The sequence below is a fragment of the Callithrix jacchus genome, chromosome 8 (assembly GCF_049354715.1).
Source record: "Callithrix jacchus isolate 240 chromosome 8, calJac240_pri, whole genome shotgun sequence".
Lineage (NCBI taxonomy): Eukaryota > Metazoa > Chordata > Mammalia > Primates > Cebidae > Callithrix > Callithrix jacchus.
Window position 1 is genome coordinate 11611954 of NC_133509.1, and position 24233 is coordinate 11636186.

General features: G+C 53.5%; 2 protein-coding genes and 1 long non-coding RNA gene across 10 annotated transcripts in view; 1 reads left to right on the forward strand and 2 right to left on the reverse strand.

The window, feature by feature from the left end:
- Positions 1-1401: 1401 nt before the first annotated feature.
- PIF1 (PIF1 5'-to-3' DNA helicase) lies at positions 1402-10725 on the reverse strand. 5 transcript variants are annotated; one of them, XM_035258851.3, is made up of 13 exons: positions 10657-10725; positions 9033-9609; positions 7778-7910; positions 7566-7691; positions 6857-7010; positions 6654-6768; positions 6464-6570; positions 5243-5382; positions 4843-4949; positions 3997-4084; positions 3686-3831; positions 2344-2535; positions 1402-2130 (listed from the first exon to the last, which is right to left on the reverse strand). In XM_035258851.3, exons 2-13 carry the CDS (start codon positions 9588-9590, stop codon positions 2071-2073), a joined length of 1926 nt encoding a protein of 641 aa, XP_035114742.1. In that variant the 5' UTR covers positions 9591-9609; positions 10657-10725; the 3' UTR covers positions 1402-2070. The 5 variants fall into 5 exon arrangements, 4 of the variants coding, with proteins under 4 accessions (XP_035114742.1, XP_078189479.1, XP_078189480.1 ...); XM_078333353.1 differs by having other exon boundaries at positions 10600-10725; XR_013520720.1 differs by lacking the exons at positions 3997-4084; positions 10657-10725 and having other exon boundaries at positions 9033-9613.
- Positions 10726-10888: 163 nt separating this feature from the next.
- PLEKHO2 (pleckstrin homology domain containing O2) overlaps positions 10889-24233 on the forward strand; it is a 36060-nt gene continuing 22715 nt past the window's right edge. For 3 of the 4 annotated variants that reach the window (XM_002753230.5, XM_054239327.2, XM_078333380.1), the window contains exon 1: positions 20783-20899. In XM_002753230.5, coding sequence (XP_002753276.1) covers positions 20888-20899 — 12 coding nt within the window. In that variant the 5' untranslated portion in view covers positions 20783-20887. Of the gene's footprint in view, positions 11026-20782; positions 20900-24233 lie in introns of those variants that run through there. The other variant, XM_078333379.1, reaches the window with a different exon arrangement.
- LOC118144782 (uncharacterized) lies at positions 16354-20440 on the reverse strand. The gene is made up of 2 exons (XR_013520739.1): positions 19616-20440; positions 16354-19230 (listed from the first exon to the last, which is right to left on the reverse strand). It is a non-coding gene; the product is annotated as an uncharacterized LOC118144782 (long non-coding RNA).

Genomic DNA, 24233 nt, shown 5'->3' on the forward strand with positions numbered 1-24233 from the left:
GAGTACAATGGCATGATCTTGGCTCACTGCAACCTCTGCCTCCTGGGCTCAAGTGATCCTCCCATCTCAGCCTCCTGAGTAGCTGGGACTGGGAGTAGGCCACTGCGCCCAGCAACTTCTTGTTTTTTGGTAGCGATGGGGGCTTCACTATGTTGCCCAGGGTGGTCTTGAATTCTTAGGTTCAAGCAATCCACCTGCCTTAGCCTCCCAATATGCTGAGGTTACAGGCCTGAGCTACCATATCAGGGCATCTTTTTTATCAATCTGACACCTGTAGTTGCCAATGCATGCCTCCACCATAACCTGTATTTACCACCCAGAACTGATACCTTTTCACTCACAAAAAGAGAATCTTAGGCCAGGCGCAGTGGCTCAAGCCTGTAATCCCAGTACTTTGGGAGTCTGAGGCGGGTGGATCACGAGGTCGAGAGATCGAGACCATCCTGGTCAACATGGTGAAACCCTGTCTCTACTAAAAATACAAAAAATTAGCTGGGCATGGTGGTGCGTGCCTGTAAACCCAGCTACTCAGGAGGCTGAGGCAGGAGAATTGCCTGAACCCAGGAGGTGGAGGTTGTGGTAAGCTGAGATCGCGCCATTGCACTCCAGCCTGGGTAACAAGGGCGAAACTCCATCTCAAAAAAAAAAAAAAAAAAAGAGAATCTTAGTTTTAGCTAGCCTATGAAGACCCCTGGGCAATTTCCATCAGGTGTTTTGAAAAACTGGTGTTTGTTGATGATCAGAAAGTTCAAGCTGGGGAGACCAGCAAGGCTCGAATCGAGAAATTTCAACTGAGAAATTTCAGCCGAGCTCCTAGCAAATGGAGCAACACACAGCAGCCCTGTTCATTTCCCACCACGTGAATTCTCTAGTATGTCGGTGTCTGACTACTGGGTAATGGTAACTCACCTTCACCAAATGACAAAGTAAGTTCATTGCTAGTCAGCAACATCAGATAACTCAGTTTTTCAAATGACCAGGGACACTTTTTTTTTTTTTTAGAGATGGGGTTTCAAAAATAAAAAATAAAAGGCAGGGCATGGTGTCTCAGGCCTGTAATCCCAGCACTTTGGGAGGCCGAAATGGGTGGATCACCTGAGGTCAGGAGTTGGAGACCAGCCTGGCCAACATGGTGACACCCTATCTCTATTTAAAAAAAAAAAAATAGAGATTGGGTTTCACCATGTTGGCCAGGCTGGTCTCCAACTCCTGACCTCGTGATCTGCCTGCCTCGGCCTCCCAAAGTGCTGGGATTACAGGTGTGAGTCACTGTGCCTGGCCTACAAGCAGTGATACTAACACCTCACAGAAGGGTGCTGTGATCTCAGCCACTGTGGTCTAAACAAACACCTGTGTGCATATGCACAAGTGAGAGGGAGAGGGAGGAGGCAGGAGGCACAGTTCTTACCAATTCACTAGTTTATTTGTCCAAAATAAATACAACCTGAGAACACCCATTTCAATGTCCCCAAACACTATTCATCACCTGAAAAAGCAGCTTAAAATATGGGTACACATTTTGCAGCTTATGTTCTCAGGTTAGGCTCGGAAGGGTGTTTGTTCTGGGCTGGGCTGGGCTGGGCTAGGCTGGGCCTACCTGTGGAGACGCACCTAAATTCCATTCTCTGTTTGGAGGCTGTATCCAGCCTGAGTGCTCCCCAGGTCCCCTCCAAGAGAGGCCTGATTCTACTTCCAGAGCACATGTTTTCACTGCCTCTCCCTCCTGCAGCCCAAAAGGAGGGGTGTTCAGGACTCTGCAGCTCTGTGTCCAGCCCTTGCAGAGAGCTGTCCTCTGACACCAGCTACCACACATGCTCATTCTCGACTGGCACAGAAAGGGTTACTTCTGACCCTGAAGCAGCTCACCCAGGGAAAAGTGAGAGAAACTGAAACACGGCTAGCACATGGGTGGAAAGCACTCTCCATTTAACCCTGCCAGGAGGCTGAGAGCCCCTAAAAAATACAGAAGGGGACACTGGCCACCTCCTCCAGTTACTCCCTGGGGCCCTGGCCCACTAGGGAGCAGGAGGATGGGGAGGCCACCCTTTGTCTTCTCTTTGCAGGTGAGGCTCAGAGGTTTGGGTCCGTGTTCTCCTGGTCTGAGGCTGCCTCGTCACCATCTGGGGACTCCTGGATCAGAGCCAGAGAAGCCCAGTCATGGACTTGGGCTGTTCCCCAGGGCCACAGCCTCAGGGCCAGCATCTCTTCCCTCTTGCCCTCACCCTCAAAGGAGCCAGCAGAGGGCTATGCTGCCCCCACCCCAGGTCCCACTGGGCCCTCTCTCTGTCCTGGTTCCCAGCCAGTCCATGGTCACAGAACTCAAATTAGATGACTCCCTCTCACCAGACTGAGGCTCCTGCCCCGCCGCAGGGTGGCATAGAAGTGCAGCACGCGGGGGTCACAGCGAACTGCCATGGGGTCAAAGTCCAGCACACGTAGGCCCTGCAGGCTGCGGGCCCGGGAAAGGGCCACATAGGCCTGGCCACTGGCAAACACCCGGCCCAGAGAAATCTCCACACAATCCAGGGTCATGCCCTGGGGGACGCAGAGACAGATGGAGCCAGCTCAGCCTGAAGTCCCTTGCCCCATAGGGGCCTGACCCCCACCTTTTTTTTTTTTGAGATGGAGTGGCTCTGTCACGCAGGCTAGAGTGCAGTGGTGCCATCTCAGCTCACTGCAACCTCTACCTCCCAGGTTCAAGTGATCCCTGCCTCAGCTTCCCAAGTATGGGACTACAGGTGTGATCACTACACCCAGCTAATTTTTGTATTTTTAGTAGAGATAGAATTTCACCATGTTGGCTAGAATGATCCACCAGCCTCGGCTCTCAAAGTGCTGGAATTACAGATGTGAGCCACTGCACCCAGCCAGGCCTGACCCTTTACCAGCCCTGCTCTTGCCCCTGTATCTCCTCATCCAGAGAGTCTCTAGACAGAGGGAGAGCATGACAGCAGGTGACTATCTGAGTAGGAGGGGACCGGGAGACATAGATCCAGGTAAAAGTTGAAGGATGGAGTGAAAGGAAAGAGCTCAGGCTCTGAGTCAGGCAGGCGTGGAGCTGAATCCAGGCTGCCGTTCACTAACTGTGACCTGGGACATGTTCCTTCACCTCTCTAAGACCTGGTTTATTTCTGTGCAAAATAGGATTGATTATTCATTATATCTATACTTTATACAACAGTTATATACAATTTACACAATTTAACTTATCTAGTAGTGGCTTAGAAAATTGTGGGCGAGGAGATGGCAGAGGTGAAGTGACTGTGTCCAGGAAGGGGAGAGGAGGTGGGCTGGGAAACTCACTAAAAAAAGGTTTATTCTGGGCCGGGCGCAGTGGGTCACACCTGGAATCCCAGCACTTTGGGAGGCCTAGGCAGGTGGATCACGAGGTCAGGAGATCGAGCCCATCCTGGCCAACATGGTGAAACCCCATGTCTACTAAAAATACAAGAAACAAGTTGGACGTGGTGACATGTGCCTGTAGTCCCAGCTACTCAGGAGGCTGAGACAGGAGAATCGCTTGAACCCAGGAGGTAGAGGTTGCGGTGAGCCAAGGTTGTGCCGCTGCACTTTAGCCTGGTGACAGAGCGAGACTCTATCTCAAAAAAAAAAAAAAAGACATAGACCCCAATATGCCTGTCCTCCCTCTGCCCACCCTGTCCCCACCCCCTACCCTGGTGCTTACTTGGCTCTTGTGGATGGACATCGCCCAAGCCAGCTGGAGGGGCAGCTGCTGCCGGCTAAGGAGCTGGCTCCCGGTGACCTGAACTGTCCAGCGGTCAGTGCGGATGACCTCGGTGACTCCACACAGGAACCGCACCTGGGGTAGCCCTAAGGAGGGCACAGAGCAGTCTGACTTTAGCTCTGCTTCAGGGCTCTGAGGTGAGGAGCAGGGGCCTTTGGAGCTTTCCTTCCTAACCTTTTTCTCCCCCACCATTCCCCAGGGCCATGCTGCAAAGCCTGGAAGTTGGACTGCCACCTCCTCCCAACACTCACCTCTCCCTTCAGCCTCAAACCCGACTACCACCCCTCGGGCACCGTTCACCAGGCCCCGAGACACTGATAAGTTTTTCACCAGCATCACCTGCAAGGGAGAGAGAGGAATGGACAGCAGCCCCCCTACCCATGCCTGGCCTTAGTTTAGCCATCGCTGTTCTCCAAGGCTGAGGGCAGGGAGCTGTCATGGGGACACTGAATCCCAATCTTTAGCTCTGCCACAGGCTGCCTGTGACCCCTGGGACAAGTTGCCTTATCTTCCTCGGTCGCAATTTTCCCTTATGTCAAAGAGGAATAACATTTGCTCCATATGCCCCAGAAGGAGGTGGTAAGGGATCAATAAGGCAACCTCTATCACAGGGCTTTGAAAATGATCAGCTCTGTCATAGGACATCTGTGGACCATCTAGGTCTTGCCACCCCTCTCAGATACGCCGTGCTTCCATTTTCCCTTCGGGTGCCCTTTGGCACCTACAGGAAATCTACCCACCTCCAACATCATGGGAGGAATCAGGACTCTCTCCCACCTGTGGAGTATACCACGGAAGACAACCGTGTGGGGTAGGTATTTCATTCCCCATAGTTAGGGTTGAGGGGACAGAGCTTCAGCAAGGGAAAGAAACTTGCCCAAAGTAACACTGCTTGGAGGACCTCCAGGTATAGGAAGAGGAGAACAGTGGAAAGCTGAAGATGGGAAGGTAGGTGGGAACAGGAGGGAGGGAGGTTTTCAGTGTGGTCAAAGCTGGGCCCACTGGCTGTGGAGTGGCCTGGGCAGAGGGGTAAGGATCAGGAAGGCCCATGCAGGACAGTCCAAGTTCCCAGGTGTTAGGCCCTGCTTCCCACTCACCTGGGCTCCCAGCTTTAGCTGAAGGAGCTGGTTAACAGGACACTGGGCATCCAGGGTACTGGCTAGCTCAGGGTTGCTGTCCGTAGCCTCAAATCTGTGTACCTTACCTGGAGAAAAAGAAAAACAGATCACAAATCACTGACTGTGGCTCAGTGTCCAGAAAAAAACTATCAGACCAGAGCACGGGGGTGTGGAGCAGAGGCAGCACAGGCCTGCGGGGCTGTGGAATTTAGAGCATCATACCTCTCAAAGTCAGTCACAATTGCATTTGCAAATATAAGACCCTTTATGGCCATGGAGGTTGGGGGCCTAGGTCCCAGAGGCCCAAGTTGCCTGGGGGCCACATTTGCTTATACTACCCCTCCCCACTGGTCTTGCCCAGCCCAGGTTCCCTGCTCACCTGGCAGCTCCTGCAGCCGCCTCTGGTTGGTGAGGGCCACGTCATCCTGGTGGGTGCAGAGCCTCGTGGCCACAATCCCATCTCGCCCCACCTTGTGGGCAGCTGTGGCCTGGAGCTGGCGGGTCACCTCATCTGAGCACCTGTGGGGGCTGGGCTGTCAGGGCAGAGCCCACCCATACGGCAGGAAAGTGGGGAACATGGGCAGGATGGGCAGCAGGCCATGGGTCAGGCCTTGGGAATGGAAGAGGGCACCAGGGAAGAGTTGCTGCCCCCCAAGCTGGCCAACCTGTGCCTTCCACACTTGGACCCCAAACATGGGGAATAAACAGGGGCAGGATACTGAGCTTTGATCATGGGTGAGCACCCTTTCCTGTGCTGCCCCCAGGTCAGAGCTGGCCACCCTCCCGCCCCATAATGCTCCTGAGTACGTTGGCTATGATGAGTGAGCACAGGCTGGAGATTTGCAGGACCCAGACTGGCTGCCAGGGTACACTCTTCTAGCTACTTGCTTGCTACCTCAGGTGAAAAATCTAGCTTGTGCTTCTAATTTCCCCAGTATCAAGCCTTCCTCCACCAGGAAGCCTGGGTCCAGCACCAACTCAAGCGGGAGGATGGAGCAGCTAGGAGCCATCTCTACCTGCTCTGCCACTCAGCCTTCCTCTTGTCCTCCATGCATGTCAGAGTGGGCTCTTCCCCTTCCTGTCGTTACATTTCAACCTTTTGCTCTAGCTGGAGAGAGATCATGTCTGCAACCTCCCCTCCTCCACCCAGGGATTCCACAAGCTCTAAGAGCAGAAGGAACTTGAGTTTTGGAGTCAGCCCTGGGTACAAATTCCAACCACTTACTGGCCATGACTTCAGGTGAGTCACTTCACCTCTTTGAGCCCTGGTTTTTGCATCTGTGAAATGGGCTGTTAATATCTTTGAATTCCTCCTGTGTCTGTCCATCCTTCCTTCCCTGACACCTACTTTGTGACAGCACTTGTACTAGGTGACAGGAACCCAACCCTGAGGGAGGCCACCTCCTATTGGGGCCATGAAGCTCTTGACTACAGTCTATCCTGAATTGCCCGTGCCTTGCCCAAGGCTCCTTTTCCTGCATGGAGTACCTGCTCCTGAGGGCAAGCATTCTCCCCCTTCCCTGGATCCCTCCCTGTGTTCCACTCTGGCCCGTGCCTGGATCCTCATCCCATGGCCCCTTCCCCATCCAGCAGAGCTCACCTGCCCAGCCTCACGGCCTGCAGTAGAGAAATGAAGGTCTGGTCTGCCTGCCTCCAAACCTTGGTCAGCTCCAGGGTCACTGGCACACACCTCTTCCAGCTCTTGGCCTGGTGGGGGCAGGGTGGGGGTGGGTCAAGGAACAGAGCAGACCCCCCCACCATGAAAAGCAGGGCTAGGAGGTGAGTGGTACCTGGAAGCAGAACCGTGGGGGCTGGGAGCCCTTCGTCACAGGTGGCAGCTGCAGAAAGTCCCCACAGATGATGAGCTGGATCCCTCCAAATGGTTTGTTCTGCTGCCGGACAGCTCTGGAGAGGAGGAGCGTGGGGTGCTTTAGGGGCACACGGAAGAACACCGGGTCCCAGTAATTACCTGCTGCCCATTGAACATACTGACCTGGCCACGGCCTCCAGTTTGTCAAACAGGTCTGCCTCCACCATTGAGATCTCATCAATGACCAACCTCTGGCAGTTCAGCCAGCTCTGCCGCACGCCCGGCCTTTGGGCCAGGGCCACACACTGGGCGAGAGGAGCCTGGCCTGAGCCGATGCCTGTGAGTGACACTATTCAGCCTGGGCTAATATCCAAACCCTCTTTCCTTTTTTTTTAAAGACGGGGTTTCACCATGTTGGTCAGGCTGGTCTTAAACTCCCGACCTCAGGTGATCTGCCCGCCTTGGCCTCCGAAGTGCTTGGATTACAGGTGTGAGCCACCACGACTGGCCCTTTTTTTTTTTTTCCCCAAAACAAGGTCTATCTCTGTTACCCAGGCTGAAATGCAGTGGCACGATCTTGGCTCACTATAACCTTGGCCTCAAGCGATCCTCCCACCTCAACCTCCATAGTAGCTGAGACTATAGGCACACACCATCATGCTCAGCTAATTTTAAAATTCTGTGTAGAGAAGCGGTCTCACTATATTGCCCAGGCTGGTCACAAACTCCTGGGCTCAAGCGATCCTCCTACCTTGGCCTCCTATAAGTTCTGGGATTATAGGCCTGAGCCACTGTGCCCCGCCCCCGAAACCCTCTTAATGCAGACCTCCCCTCTCTCCCTTCCCAGAAGGTGGACTTGCTCTTAGCTCAAGCCCCAGGGGTTCCCACTTACCTGCAAAGGCATGAAGGGTGGTACCCCCGATGTGGCAGGCTGCCACCCCAGTACTGGCAGTGGCCACAGTGCCTGTGGGGGGCAGTGAGCCCAGTATTCGCTTCAGCAGATATGACTTCCCTGTTCCTGGACAGGGGCAAAGTTAGATAGGGCTCCCTGTTCCTCCATCCCACCCCACCACTGTCCCCCTACCCCGTCTCTGCCCCTACTACCTGCACTCCCAGTGAAGAAAATGCTCTGGCCTTTCAGGACGGCCCTCAGCACAGAGGCCTGTTCCTCAGAAAGCTGTGGCTTGGTGGAGGGTAAGCTCAGCCTCTTCACAGGCAGGGGCCACCTTGGGGCTTCCTGGGGGGAAAAGAGCTATCTCAGAGCATCCTCCCACCAGCTAGGCACTGCCCCACCCTTCTTGGCCCATGTGCAATGCTGGGCCTGGTAGCCCTTTGTCCTCTGCTGCCTTCATCTCTTGGAGCTCTTGGGTTTGCCTGGAGAGCCTATCAGCAACTACTGGGGTCCAGGTCTCTCTTTGTGCCCTGAAGACCCCCATTGTCCAATCCTGGGCAGACCACCCCGTGTGCTCCCTCAGTTCCTTCCCCTCGGTTTCCTAACCCTTCTTATCCTGTCATCTAAGTTTCCTTCCAGTCACCTAAGTTTCTCTTCCTATCACAAACCTGTTTCTCACCTCAAAACCCTGCCTAGCCAGGGCCCCTTCTTGTCCTATCTCTGTCCTCTCACCAGCTTAGTGAGGGTCAAACCCTAGTGGTCTATGATTCACCTACCCCAGCCCACAAAAACTGTCGAACTTGCCAGTCTTTGTTCCCCTCATCTGGCTGCCCAGGACATGAATGACTACTTTATTCTCTCCAAAAGCTCCTCTCCTCTGGGCCCATGCATTCTTCTGGAGTCTCCTTTCAGGTCTCCTCTGCTTTCGCTTGCTCTCTCTCTCTCTCTCTCTTTTAGGAAGAGTCTCGCTCTGTCACCCAGGCTGGAGTGCAGTGGCACAATTTCAGTTCACTACAACCTTTGCCTCCCAGGTTCAAGCGATTCTCCTGCCTCAGCCTCCTGGGTAGCTGGGATTACAGGTGCCTGCCTCCACGACAGGTTAATTTTCGTATTTTTAGTTTCACCATGTTGGCCACGTGCTGGTCTCGAACTCCTGACCTCAGGTGATCTGCCTGCCTCGGCCTCTCAAAGTGCTGGGATTACAGGCGTGAGCCACCGCGCCCAGCCTCTGCTTTCTCTTTTAATGTAGCCAGGCCCTATTTCCTGTTTTGTCTTAGTCCGTCTCAGGTATTACACCGTAAAGACCACAGGCACCATTTCCACACCCGTGTCACACTCAGATGTCCCATGGGTATCTAAGACAACCAGCCACGCCCTCAAATACCCACACCGGCTTCCCCTCAAACTTGGGCCTCTAGGTCTCAATGGCACATCCACTCCTAAGGATGTTCCCTTTCCGGTCCTCACTGTGCTAGGCTCGGCCCCTGCCTGGGGCTCCACAGGCCGCTTCACCATTGTGGTGTCCGGAACCTGGGTGGCTGCCCCAAGCCGCCGCTCCTCAGGCTGCACAGGGCTGATGGTGACGAAGTCGAGGGGCCGCGGGCCCAGCAGCTGTGCGCGGGCAGAGGCGGGCCCGGGACCCGGGGCCGCAGCCAGCTTGAGGCGCAATGTGCGCAGGAAACGGCGCAGGCGGTCCGGGGGGCAGTCGGAGAGCAGCAGCTGCACCGCGCCGGCCCCTGGGGCGCCTTGAGTCGGGAGCCGCAGGGTGCTGCGCCCAGCAGCGGCGAAACGCGTGAAGAGGCGCGCGGCGCGCAGAGGGAAGTAGCGCAGCCGCCCTGCGGGCCCCGGCGCCTGCAGTCGCAGCATCAACTCGCGGCGCTCGTTGCGACCCAGGCTCAGCTCCGCGGTGCGCAGGGCTTGGCGCCTTCGCGGCTGCCCGCCCGGGCTCAGCTCCTCCACAGCCACACGGCACCGCAGCTCCGAGTCCTCGTAGTCCCCTGCCGCCGCCTCCGTGCCAGAAAGCATCGCCACCGCCTCTGCAGGTCTGCGAAGAGAACGGAGCCCAGGGGTCATGAGGATTCAGGGGACGTAGTGGGTGCTATAGAGGACGTGACAGGGAACAGCGTCAAGGCCACACAGGATCAGGAGAACTGTCACAGGTAACACAAGGAGGTCACAGAGACGGAGAAAGGACTTTGGGGCTAACCGAAAATCCACTCTTAGAATGTACCCTGGGCCGGGCGCGGTGGCTCACGCCTGTAATCCCAGCACTTTGGGAGGCTGAGGCGGGCAGATCACCTGAGGTTAGGAGTTCTGAGATCAGCCTGGCCAACATGGTGAAACCTCGTCTCTACTAAAAATACAAAAATTAGCTGGTTGTGGTGGCGGGCGCCTGTAATTCCAACACTTTGGGAGGCTGAGGAAGGAAGATCGCTTGAACCCAGGAGCTCGAGACCATCCTGGGCAACATAGCAACATAGCGAGATCCTCTAATTAAAAAAAAAAATACATATACATACATTTGCATATATTATATATATGTGTGTGTGTGTGTGTGTATACACTATACTACAATTCGGGAGCTGATGGGCACCCAGGATTTGGGTGCCTCAGGTGTCCTGCAAGGGCCTCATTAGAAGAATGGGTTCCCTGCGCTGAAAGAATTCTCCTTCGCAGAGACCCAGGGCCAGCACAGGAATCCTCCGAGTCCTCTCCCCTGGAAGCAGAACTGTCCGTGGGGAGACGCAAAGAGGGCTGCCAGGTAATAAGCGCCTTCTGCTTTGCGGGTACATTCACTGGCTTATATGCAGCAGGCAGGTCTCACTATTCCCGGTGTACAGATGCGGAAACGGGCTAGGAGAGGGAAACTCACTTGCCCATCATAAGCCACAGCGGCTAGTAGTCAAAGTCAGTGTGATTACCATGCCCTGGCGCTTCCCACCACCAAGGTGGGGACGAGGTGGAAAATATTCGGCTAGGGAAATCGCGGGGGACCCTGGGACTCTAGAATCCATGCTCCCTCCGGCTGACTCACTCGTCTGCACCCTCCCGGCGGGAAACCCCTAGAAGAATCAGGCTCTTTGCTCCCCACCTCGGGGCTCCGGCAGACGCTCACTCGTGTCGACACTCAGATGAACAAGCCGATGGCAGCCAGCCGAATGCGAAGCTCCGAAACTAGAAATTTTTTCAAATACTAGAGGCAGAAAATCCCCCAATCACCGACTGGATCTTTAAATTATCCAGCCAATCAGAGGTAGGGGAGTAACAATGGGCGTGTCGTTCTTTGCGTTTCTACGCTGGAGATTGGACTGTACCAATTCCCTGCCAGTGGAAGGAGGTTTATGGTGGTGGCCGAGCGAACCAAATCCAGTAGACGGAGGAGGCTGTGGTGGGCCCAATGTAATCACAAGGGAAAGAAGGAAACAGAAAAGTCAGAGAAGATATGACAAAGGAAGCAGAGGTGAGAGAGTGAGAGATGTGAATATGTTACTGCTGGCTTTGAGGATGGAGGCAGGGGCCACAGGCTAAGCCAAGGAAGGCAGGAGGCCTCTAAAAGCTGGAAAGGGCAAGGAAATGGATTATCTCCTGAAGTCTCTAGAAGGAACACAGCTGTTGATTTTAGCCCAGTAGGACACATTTCAGACTCTTGACTTCAGAATGACAAGATAATAAATTTGTGTTGTTGCCGGGCACGGTGGCTCAGGCCTGTAACCCCAGCATTTTGGGAGGCCGAGGCGGGCGAATCACCTGAGGTCAGGAGTTCGAGACCAGCCTGACCAACACGGAGAACCCCGCCTCTACTAAAAATACAAAATTAGCCGGGCATGGTGGCGCATTCCTGTAATCCCAGCTACTCGGACGGCTGAGGCAGGAGAATCACTTGAACCCGGGAAGTGGAGGTTGTGGTGGGCTGAGATCCTGCAGCTGCACTCCACCCTGGGCAGCAAAAGTGAAATTCCGTCTCAAAATAAATAAATAAATAAAAATAAAAATAAATTTGTGTTGTTTTAAGCCACTAAATGTATGATAATTTGTTATAGCAGCCATAGCAATAAGAAACATACAGTCACATAGGGAGAAAATGAAAGAGCTGGGATTATGAACCCAGGTATGTTTCCAAAGCCTGTGTTTTCTCTTCCTACTGCCCTCTGCTTAGAGTGGTCCTAGCACACTTAGAGTAGGGGAAGCCAATCCCCTAACCCCTGTCTCTGTGTGCAGTACCCCAGACTGCTTCAAGAGAAGGCACCAGAATGTCCCGGCAGATTTTCTCGCAGTATGCTTTTTTGTTTTGGCTTTCAAACTTTTATTTATTTATTTTAAAGACGGGGTTTCACCATGTTGGTCAGGCTGGTCTTGAACTCCCGACCTCAGGTGATCTGCCCGCCTTGGCCTCCAAAGTGCTTGGATTACAGGGGTAAGCCACCATGCCCGGCCACTTTTTTTTTTTTTTTTTAATTTCTTTTTCTTACTTTCAAACTTTTATTTAAAAAAATTGTGGAAAAAGACGACATAAAATTTATCATTTTAACTATTTTTAAATGTATAACTCATGGCATTAAGTACATTTCAAATATATAACCATCAACACGATTTTTTTTTTTTTTTTCACTTTCCCCACAACGCAGTTTTGAATGTTTTCATTATTTCACATAGAAACTTCATCCAGGCGGGGCGCAGTGGTTCACTCCTATAATCCCATCATTATGGGAGGCAGAGGCAGGTGGATCACCTGAGGTCAGGAGTTCAACACCAGCCTGACCAACAAGGTGAAACCCCGTCTCTACTAAAAATACAAAAAATTAGCTGGGCATGGTGGCGTGAGCCTGTAGTCCCAGCTACTTGGGAGGCTGAGACAGAATAATTCCTTGAACCCGGGAGGCGGAGGTTGCAGTGAGCCGAGAACGCACCACTGCACTCCGGCCTGGGCGACAGAAAAAGATCTCAAAAAAGAAAAAAGAAAAGAAAAGAAATTTCATCCATTAGGCAGTAATCAATCATTCCTACTTCCTCTCACACTAGTTCTCACTTTTTTTTTTTTTTTTTTTTGAGATGGAGTTTCGCTCTTCTTGCCCAGGGATTATAGGCATGCGCCACTACGCACGGTTAATTTTTAGTAGAGACTAAAATTTTAGTCTTTTTGTATTTTTAGTAGAGACAGGGTTTGTCTGTGTTGCTCAGGCTGGTCTCGAACTCCCGACCACAGCTGATCCGCCCACCTCGGCCTCTCAAAGTGCTGGAATTGCTGGCGCAAGCCACCACGCGCAGCCCAATTTGTTGTTTTGAGAGAGTCTCTCTCTGTCACCCAGGCTGCAACCTCCGCCTCCCGGGTTCACCCGATTCCCGTGCCTCAGTCTCCCGAGTAGCTGGGACTACAGGCACGCGCTACCATGCCTGGCTAATTTTTTGTATTTTTTAGTAGAGACGGGGTTTCACCATGTTGACCAGGATGGTCTCGATCTCTTGACCTCGTGATCCACCCGCCTCTGCCTCCCAAAGTGCTGGGATTACAGGCGTGAGCCACCGCGCTCGGCCTAAATTTTTTTTTTTTTAATATAAGACGGGGTTTCACTGTGTTGGCCAGGATGGTCACGATCTGCTGACCTCGTGATCCACCTGCCTTGGCCTCCCAAAGTGCTGGGATTACAGGCGTGAGCCACCGCGCCCGGCCCTATTTTGAATAAATACCTAGGTGAGAAATTCTGGGTCACAGAGTAGTTGTATATTTAGTTTTATATGAAACTGCGAGATCTTTCTCCAAAGTGTTGCACTCGGTTTTTGTCTGAGCAACAAAGTTCCAGCACGGAAAGGTATCAAACGTATAACTAGACACCACCTCGCGGTGGATTAAGGGTCCTCGGATCGTCGCTCCTCCCCGTTCCCGCGCCTAGGTCCTGCCAGCTGCATCCTGATTGGCCGTCGGCGAAGGGAGGCGGAGTCAGAGGGAGCCCTCACTCCTGGGTCTGTACTTCCTCCCCTTTGGCTTCGGGCGGGACTGGGCATCCGCCCGGCACTCTGCTCACTGCTGCCGCCTTGAGGTCAGTCTGGATTGAGGTGCAACGCTGCTCTCGGATATCCTCGACCAACCCAAAGCCTGGTTTGGAGGACAGATCTCAGGAGGAACGGGTTTTCTTCTTTTTGAAATTTCCTCCTCGGAATATCCTTGCACACGTCTTATCTGCTGGCTCTCATTGAGAGGTCTCGGTTCAGTCCCTGTCTTATTAATAACAGCTACAATGACGTTAGCACAGAGGGGGCTACAAAATGCATTTTTGGCATTATCTCATGTGATACTCAAAAGGCTCCCTCCCCTCCACCTTAGGATCCTTTCTTTCCAAGCTTTTTGACTCACCACTTTCCGCAGCCTGAGGCTTACAAGGACAGTCCTTAGAGGAGCTGAACGGGAAACGGTATTTATTTTACTGTCGTCCATCTTCCAGAGCAGGACCGCACCTTGCACTGTCATCACTGGCAGCGGGACACTCATTTTGTTGAACCTTTCATACAGCTGATCCTCTCTTAACTTCCACGGCTTCACGCTCCCCCGTTTCTTGCTGTCTACTGGCTGCTCCGAGTTAATCTCCTTTGCTAACACCTTTTCCTCATTAGACCTCTGACTGCTCTCCCTACCTCCGTCTCCCTGCCTCCCTCCCTGTCTTCCTCCCTCCCTCCCTCTTTCCTTCCTTTCTTGGGTGACTCAATTATTAACTACATGATGATTCCCAATATTCTATCTCCAGCCTGCCTTTCTTCCTGGAACACCAAACAGTATCTCCATTTGTCTTCCTGATATTTCCACATGGATGCCAACAGGCATGCCAGTTTCTCCAAAACAGAGGGTTTAATCCCCTTCCCCACTACCATATACACCTGTTTTCCTCCTGTCATTGCCATCTCAGTAAATGGCACCACGATTTGGGGCTCAATTAAAAAACCCACACCATATCCCTGATTGTTTCTTCACCTGCCACATCCACCCACCATCGAGACCCGAAGTTTCTTTTGTTTTTTTTTTTTTTTGAGATGGAATTTCACTCTTGTTGCACAGGGTGGAATGCAATGGCACGATCTTGGCTCACTGCAACCTCCACTTCCTGGGTTCAAGTGATTCTCCTGCCTCAGCCTCCCAAGCAGCTGGGATTACAGTCATGCACCACCACATTTGGCTAATTTTGTATTTTTAGTAGAGATGGGGTGTCTCCATGTTGGTCAGGCTGGTCTCAAACTCCTGACCTCAGGTGATATGCCGGCTTCGGCCTCCCCAAGTGCTGGGATTAAAGGTATGAGCTACCTCCCCTGGCCTTTCTTTTCTTTTCTGAGATAGGGTCTTGCTGCCACCCAGGCTTCAGTGCAATGGTACAATTAACGGCTCACTGCAACCTCTGCCTCTTGGGCTCAAGCAACGATCCGTGTCAGCCCCTTAAGTAGCTGGGACAACAGGCGGGTGCCACCAGTTGTTTCTGTACTACCAGTTGTTTCAGCCTCTAATTTTTTTTTTTTTCCTGAGACGGAGGTTCGCTCTTGTTACCCAGGCTGGAGTGCAATGGCGCGATCTCGGCTCACCTCACCTCCGCCTCCCAGGTTCAGGCAATTCTCCTGCCTCAGCCTCCTGAGTAGCTGGGATTACAGGCACGCACCACCATGCCCGGCTAATTTTTGTATTTTTAGTAGAGATGGGGTTTCACCATGTTGACCAGGATGGTCTCGATCTCTTGACCTCGTGATCCACCCGCCTCAGCCTCTCAAAGTGCTGGGATTACAGGCGTGAGCCACCGCGCCCGGCCTAATTTTTTTTTTTGAGATGGAGTTTCGCTCTTGTTACCCAACCTGGAGTGCAATGGCGTGATCTCGGCTCACTGCAAGCTCCGCCTCCTGGGTTCAAGTGATTCTCCTGCCTCAGCCTCCCAAGTAGCTGGGATTATAGGCACGCACCACCATGCCCAGCTAATTTTTTGTATTTTTAGTAGAGACGGGGTTTCACCATGTTGACTAGGATGGTCTCGATCTCTTGACCTCATGATCCACCCGCCTCGGCCTCCCAAAGTTCTGGGAATATAGGCGTGAGCCACTGCAACCTCTGCCTCCTGGGTTCAAGTGATTCTCCTGCCTCAGCCTCCCAAGTAGCTGGGATTACAGGCATGTGCCACCTTGCCTGGCTAATTTTTTTGTATTTTTAGTAGAGATGGGGTTTCAGCATATTGGCCAGGCTGGTCTTGAACTCCTGACCTTGTGATTGCCTTCCTTGGGCTCCTAAAGTGCTTGGGATTACAGGCATGAGCCACCTCGCCCATGCACCCAGTTTCTATTTTATTACCCTATTTCTATCCTTTACAGAACTTAACACGATTACAGGTGTGGGTCATGCCTGTAATGCCAGCACTTTGGGAGGCCAAGGTGGGCAGATCACCTGGGGTCATGAGTTCAAGACCAGCCTGGCCAACATGGTGAAACCTCATCTCTACTAAAAATACAAAAAAAAGGCCAGGTGCGGTGGCTCACGCCTGTAATCCCAGCACTTTGGGAGGCCGAGGCGGTTGGATCACGAGGTCAAGAGATCGAGACCATCCTGGTCAACATGGTGAAACCCCGTTTCTACTAAAAATACAAAAAATTAGCTGGGCATGGTGGCGCGTGCCTGTAATCCCAGCTACTCAGGAGGCTGAGGCAGGAGAATTGCCTGAACTCGGGAGGCGGATGTTGCGGTGAGCCAAGATTGCACCACTGCAATCCAGCCTGGGTGACAGAGGGAGACTCCATCTCAAGAAACAAAAAACAAAAACAAAAAAACACATTGAGTTGTTAACATGTTTATTTGTTTACTTGCATGGGGTCTTTTAGATGTATAAATCAGATTTTGCAGCTGCTGTAGTTAAAAACCCTCAATGCCTCCCTGAGACTATTCATCTTAGAATAAAATCCACAGTCCTTACCATAGCCTGAGGTCAATTTCCCCTTCCTTGAACTGTGACCTCAAGCCTACTGCTCTCCCTTGCTCACTAAGCTTGTCACAGTGGCCTCCTCAATGTTCCTTAATACCCAAAGCCCTTTCTTGTGCCAGAGTCTTTGCACTTGCTCTTTCTTTTGCAGGAAGTGCCCTCCCCCTTCTTCCCCACCTCTTTGTATGGCTGTCTTTTTTGTCATCGTTTAGGTCTCAGCTGAAATATCCACTCTTCAGAAAGGCTTCTCCCACCATGCATACCATATCTAAAAATGGGCTCCCCAGTTTCTATTTTTTTTTTGAGATGGAGTCTTGCTCTGTCACCCAGACTGGAATACAGTGGCTCCTGGGTTCAAGCGATTCTCCTGCCTCCACCTCTGAGTAGCTGGGATTACAGGTGTGTGCCACAATGCCTGGCTAATTTTTGTATTTTTAGTAGAGACAGGGTTTTTGTCACATTGACCAGGCTGGTCTCAAACTCCTGACCTCAGGTGATCCGTCCTCCTCTACCTCCCAAATTGCTGGGATTGGCGTGAGCCACCACGCCCAGCCACAACAGGTATTTTTAAAATTAATTAATTAATTAATTAATGTTTCTTTTTTTTGAGGCGGAGTTTCACTCTTGTTACCCAGGCTGGAGCACAATGGTAGGATCTCGGCTCACCGCAACCTCCGCCTCCTGGGTTCAAGCAATTCTCCTGCCTCAGCCTCCCGAGTAGCTGGGACTACAGGCTCGCACCACCATGCCCAGCTAATTTTTGTATTTTTAGTAGAGACGGGGTTTCACCTTGTTCACCAGGATGGTCTCGATCTCTTGACCTCATGATCTACCCAGCTCGGCCCCCGCAAAGTGCTGGGATTATAGGAGTGAGCCACTGTGCCCGGCCAACAGGTATTTTTTGAATGGATGAATCAATGAATAAATAAATCATTCCAAGTCCTGATCCCTCTATCTCTTTTCTAGCTCTTGACTCTATCCTCATCTTCTTCATAACCACTGCCCTGGTTCAGTGGTCCAGCAAGTTGCATTGCCTCCAACCTGGATTTCTGGAACAATCTCCTACTCAATGGACCACCCTGTCTTTCTTGCCCAAATTGCAGTCATGAAAATGAGCTTGTAAGATGAAAATGAGATTGTGTCATACCCTGCTTCAAGCTTCAGTAGCCCCCTACTACTTGCAGGAGGAATTTCAATCCCTTAGGTCAGCATTCAAGGCCTTTAAGCTCTGGCTCCTGCTGCCTCCTTGGTGGCATCTGACTGAATTCGCCTTCCCCATCCTGCCCACCACATATATGACCACATAAAAACTGCCTACAAGTCCCCTAACAAGTCAGGATATTCTACAAGTTCTCACTTCGGTGAAATGTTCCCTTATCCTGAACTTTCCCTCTGCCCCCATCCAACTAATCCTGCTGGAATACAACTCAGCCCCTCCTCTGGGAGCCACTCTTACCACACACCCTGTACTCTTTCATCAAAGTCCTTATAAGGGCTGAGTACCATGTCTGAGGCCTGTAATCCCAGCACTCTGGGAGGCCAAGGTGGGAGGATCACTTGAGCTTGGCAGGTCAAGACTGCACTGAGCTGTGATTGTGCCACTACACTCCAGCCTGAGTGACGGAACAAGACCCGTATTATTATTTTTTTAAGTGGCCTTATCAGGACTTGTCTAGCCTCCTGCTGGTTTGGATCATCAGCTCTCCAAGGCAGAACCTGGATCTTGCATGGCGTGGTCACACAATGCTGCCCAAAGGAGTCTTTTAGTAGGGAGCATGGACCGTGGAATCCGGGACCGTGGAATCAGGCAGGCTTTGAATTCAGTCAGTTGGCCATAACCAGGTCATCTAACTTCTTCAGGCCTCAGGTTCCTGATCTGTTCAATGAGGATAACAACTGTATCTATTTTATGGATACTTCTGTGAGGATTAAAGGAGATACAGGGAGGGTAGATAACAGGGAGGCCTCACATTCTTTGAGTGAATAGATAATTGTAGGATGATGCCTTAGAAAGCGCCCCCACTGAAGGGGTACTCAATATACTTTGTGGAATGATTAAATTGTACACATGCAAAACAGACTCCATCACTCCCACACCCCAAAACCTTCAATGACTTCCCATTGCCCTGAGGTTAAAATGTCTCCTCCATACAACCTACAAGGCCCTCTCTGCACAGAGCTGTCTGCTTTTCCAGACTGGCCACCCTATGCACACATGCTGTGCTGTTCATGCCTCCATGCCATTGCCAACACACTGTACCCTCTCCTTAGAAATCCTATCCTACGCCTTTGTCCGGGTTCTGGTGCCCCTCCGCTGTGCATTTACCCTCTCATCTAACACTTGGCAGTCTCATCTGCTTACATGCCTTTTTCCCCAATAGAGGACAGGGATACTGAGTCCTGCCATTACCTCCCAGCCACTATCATGGGGCCTGACAGAAAATCAAAGAAAATAAAATATTTGTGTTGAATGAATGTGCATGTTATAGAGGCAAAACCAGAGGGCCAGCAGGAGCTGGGTGGGGAAATTGAGGTCAGAGTCGTTCTCAATGGCTCATTCCCAAAAATGACAGAACTGCTTGGATGTCAAAACTGACCTGACCTCACTGCTCTCTCCCTACGAAGGGCTGCTTCTGCATAACATGAATTCCCCAGGGTCTCCTGTAGAGCATGAATTTCCAGATACAAGGTCTTCTGAGTCCTCGGGCACTGGCGTACAATGCTGCACAGCTCTGTGGATTGAGGGAATAAAACCATGTGGTGGCTGAAAGACTACACACGCAGACTTTCTCAGATCCTCGGCCTCAATTTTCCTTATTCCTTTCCTCCCTCCTTCCTCTTTCTCTCTTCGCTCTCCTTTCTTCCTTCCCTCCTTCCTTTCTCTCTCCTTCCTTCCTTCCCTCCCTCCCTCCTTCTTTCTGTCCTTCCTTTCCTCCCTCCTTCCTTCTTTCCTTCCTTTCCTCCCTCCTTCCTCTCTCTTCCCTTTCTTCCTTTCCTCCTTCCTTTCTTTCTGTCTCCTTCCTTCTTTCTTTCTCTTGACCAGTGTGATAATAGCCTCAATTTTCTTCATCCCTTTAGATAAAGGAACCCAGGCCCAGGCCTGTGGGAAAAATGTACCTTCATCTCCTTCCCCCTCGGCCTGGGAGTCCCAGGCTGCTCTTTTCCATACAGGGCTGGAAGTGGCCTAGGAGTCTGAGGGCTGGCAGAAGGCACTGAAAGGGAGCTTGGTCACTGGCACAGCCGCTGCTATGGCAGCCGGAGCCGAAGAAGGTCACCATTGATCTCACATGCACTTACTTTTCCCTTCTTTGGCATGCGACAGGGTTAACCAGGAGAGCTAAGGGGGAGTAAGTGTGTGTGTGTGTGGGGGGGGGGGGGGAAGCGGTGCCGCAGCCTGCAAATGCAGCCGGATACTTTCTCCGGGCCTCAGTTTCTCCAATGTAAAACGAGGGCGCACTGTATAACCAAAATCATTACTCTCTGCTGGTCCCCACACTCCACTCTTCAGTAAGGCTGTCAGGACTGCAAGATCACCGCGGGGTGGTCGACCCTCAGGTACGGGAGGAATTGAGCGACGCCCAAGGAGGGCAGGAGAACACTGCGCTTGGAGACCCCTGAAAGCCGGGGGCAGGCCGCCTCCTAAAGGGACCGCGGAGTCGCGACTCTCAGCTCCAGTTCTTTCCGTGACACCCCCCTCCGGACAGAGACCCAAGCTCCAGGCCCGGCCCCGCCCTGAGGTTCCAGGGAGAAGACCAGGCCGTCGTCGCCCACTGCCCGGCGTCGGGGAGGAAAAAGGAGGAGCCCCCGTGTGCCCACATGTCCCGGCCGCCCACGGCAGCTCGGCTCGGTCTCTCAGCCCCAGCCCACTGGGTCAGGAGACCTCAAAGGCTCCGCCGCCAGCGCCCCCAGCGCTCTCCACTCCGCGCGCCCCACCCCAGCCCTGCCCGCGCGCCGCTCCCGCCACCCTCGCCTCAGTCCCTGGGCCGGAAGCCCCCTCCCCTCCCCCGCGCAGCCCCCTCCTAGTCCCTCTCCCTCCGCGGGTGCAGGAAACCTTCTCCGCCCCGTCCCGCCCTCTTTCTCCAGCGGCAGCTCCGCCCGCCTCCTCCGTCCAGTCCCTAGCCCACGCCCCGCCTCGCCCCGCACCGCCCCCGCCCCACCCATTTCCCGCCCGGGTCCGGGCCCCCGCCCGCCGCCCCCTCCCCGGCCCCGCCCCGGCTCCCGGAAGCCTCTCCCCGCCCCCGGCCCCGCCCCCCCGAAGTTTCTTGGGCCCCCGGCGGCCGGCGGGACAGAACGCCGAGTGTCGCCGCCCGGCCGGGCGTGGACGCGGTGGCCGAGCCCGCGCGGCGCCGGGAGCGAGCGGCGGAGCGGCGGGACCTCGGCGGACTCGCCATGGAGGAGGAGGTGAGGGCGGGGCCCGGCGGGGCCCGGCGGGGCGTCGGGCTAGAGTCCTCGAGCCCCTCACGGGGGTTGCGGTCCTGGGCTCAGGCCCTCGTTCCTGTCCGCCCCACTCCCTCCAGTCTCACCCCGGGAAGAGCCTGGGCAGACGGGGCAGGGGCCGGGGGCCGGATCCGCATAGGGCACTTCTCAGACCGCGTCCTCCTTCATTCTGTCTGACTTTCCATCAGTTGTGGGGCGTCGTGGTTGTTACTGTTCCATTGGATCGACCAGGAGACTGAGACTCAGCGAGTTTGATGACTTGCTGAAAGTGGCCTGGGTGACTGGGTTCGAACCGTGGTTACCGTTGACTCCTCGTACTGGCCAGGTCGGATCCTGACTGCGTGTGCGTGTGCGTGTGTGTGTGTGTGTGTGTGTGTTGGGGGGCTCCCGTCTCAAGGATGTGAGCATGCCTTGGTGGCAGGAGGACTGAAGAAGTTGCTTTCTTCTCCTTCGTATAAGTCTTTTATCTCCTTTCCCCCCCATCTCTCCCCGCCCCACATCCATCTGAGCCGCCGTAAGGAAGGAATCGGGAGTCAGGCCCACCTAGGTTCTGATCTTGGTCCCTGCCTTCCCCAGCGGAGGACTGGATCAGCTGTGTCCCTGGATCCTCTTTCTACCCACTCAGAACACTCTTGGTCTGGGATCGGGTCTTGTCCCTGCCGTTTACTTGCAAACCCAGTTTTCCCAGACCCCCATTATCTAAGGGTCCAGCGAGCTGCAAGCACTTAATAATTATGTCTGTGGAATGATTACGTTAGAAGGAGGGGCCTGTAGGGTCTAGAGGAAGGTCAATTTGTTTCTTATCCCCTGAGGCGGTCCCAGCTTCAGCCCCTCCCAGCCCAAGGAAAGAAGAGTGTCTTTGCCTCCGTGGATGGGGAGGAAAGATGACTCTCTCTGCCTGGGAGGAACCCTGGCTAGCTGGGAAGCCCTGAGTGGACCGGGCTGCTGTGTCCCCTCAGCGCCCATCTCCCACTTCCCCGGTCCATGGATAGGAGCAGCTAGGCGGTCCGGGCTCCCTCTAGGCCAGGCCCTGCCTTTCTGTGGGATGGTAGATAAGTCACTTCCCCTCTCAGCCTTCATTTCCTCTTCTACAAAATATAGGGCTTGCCCTCCTCCTCCTGGCCTGAGAGTACGATTGTGGCCCCTTCTCTCAGTGGGTGAAGGTAGAGGGCAAAGTCAGGCCTCTGTGATTTGCTGCCCTTTCTCGCTGTGGGGTGGGGCTGCCATCTGCCTGCCCCAGGCCCCTGCTGCAAAGTCTGGGCTCTCTGACCAGGGCCCCTCCCCTGCTCCCGGAGGATGTGGGTCAGGATTACTCCATCTCCTGATCTGCTCTGGCCCCTGATTAAGGGAAGTTCTCCGGACATCTCCTGGGCCCCGCTCAGCTCTGTACTCCCCTTGGTCCTGAATCTCTCCCATTGCCACTTTCTGACTCCCAGATGCCCCAAGCTCTCTGAATACCTGGGCCATCTAAGGTCTTGCCCCCTTTACCCCCTAGCCCCTGCAAGCCTTACCCCCAGGGTAGGGGCTCCCTATCCCTACTCCCCTTTGACGTCCCTAATTCTGTGTTCCTCCCGCTTCTCACAGTAGCTTCCCTTTGTTGCACTAGGCCTCAGTGCCCATCTTTGTTTCTCTAAAACACCTCTTAGGTCACAGCCACACACTCTGCCCCGTGATCCCAGGCCATCTTCATCAGCTCATTTTGACAAGTCAAAATGAGCCCTCCTGTTAGCTTTCAGCTTCTTCCTTGTGCGCAGCCACCCTGGGCCAAGGTTCCTCAGCCTCAGTGACCTCCTCTGTGCAATGGGCTGGTAGCTCCTGTCAGACTGAGGCTTGGGGAAGAGCTGCCGGTCTGGGCACTGGGCGTCTGCCCACCTGTGTGCTCCTGTGTGCCTCGGTTCCTCATTTGTAAAAGGAGGAGGATGGGTAATCGAGCACTGCAATGATGTATATGCAAGAGCTGGGAAAACTGGGAATATCAGTGCAGGTATTATGGCTGCCGCTGGAGTAAGGGTGGAAATCCTGGACCTAGGCTTTCCCGTCTCTGCTCTGGGGCTCTGTCCTCTGCCAGCAGTCATGCCTTTCCCTGACTTCTAGGCTGTCCACTTGTCCTCACCCATCTAGAGACAAGTAGGGCAGTGTCCTGTCCCAGTACGTTTTGTCCCACGGAGTAATCTCTTGTCCTTTCTGGGCTGTACTTTCTCTTTCTCTAGTAAAGAGTTGAGGGTGCAGGGTCTTTGAGAACCTTTGTGTCTTGCCTTCTCTGGACCAAGGAACATGTCTCTTCCCCTCCTCAGAGCCCTACCCAAACCCTACCTTCTGCAGGGGTCTCCCAGACTAACCCCAAGCACTTTCCTCATCAGAGAGCCAGGACCGGGGCAGCCCTCTGAGTAAGTGCTATGTCTCTGCCAATGGGCTGGAGCCTCTCAAGCAGGAGATTCCCCCCTCCACGCCAGACAGGGGACTTTTTTTATGCAGGGTCTCTGTTACCCCTCTCAGACTGGAAGTTGCCCTGGAGCAGAGCCTGTGCTTCCTCTCTCCGAATGCCTCAGCACAGGACTCTGACACGGTGGGTTCTTAGTAGAGTTGGGCCAGAACGTCACTGGGTTTAGTCAAAGAGCAAAAGTCATCATATTCTTCCTGGGATGTGAGGTGCCAACAGCGTTTCTTCTGGTCTCTCTCTCGTAACCTGTATTGTGGTTCCATCTGTCCTCTTCTGTGTACAGGGTCGAGATAACCTGGCTGGTTTTTTTGTTTTTTTTTTAATGAGTGATCCAGGGGAGGCAGGCTGGTGCCCAGGAGTGCCTCGGGAGCTGCTCACAGTGGGCAGGAAAGGGCCTGGGCGAGAAGGGATGGGAGGGGAGAGGGCAAAACAGGAAGAACAGTGGTCAGCTGCTTAGTGAGGAGAGGAGGCAGAGAAACTGGGCTGAGCAGGACAAAACCTCCCCTGTGAGCCCTGCCAAGAGGAGGGGCCCCTTATTAAAACTTACTGGGGCATAGCCAGGCCCCCTGGAGGGAGGGGGTCTGAGGGGCAGAGAAGGGGCTGGGTGGAGGCAAGTAGGACTCTGGCCTCTAGCCAGGCCTCCCCTGGGTGGCTGTTTCTGTGGCTGGGCTGTGGTTCACACCATCTGCAGCACCTCGGTTGTCTCTTCCTCTATCCCAAAGTTCTGTCCCTCCTAGTCCTGCCCTGGTCCCACCCATCCTTCAAGGACCTGGGCTTGCTTCTGTAGTTCATTCAGTCATGGTATTTATTCTCTGGGCTACACCAGCCCAGAAATGACAGTGATCTAGGCACAGGTTC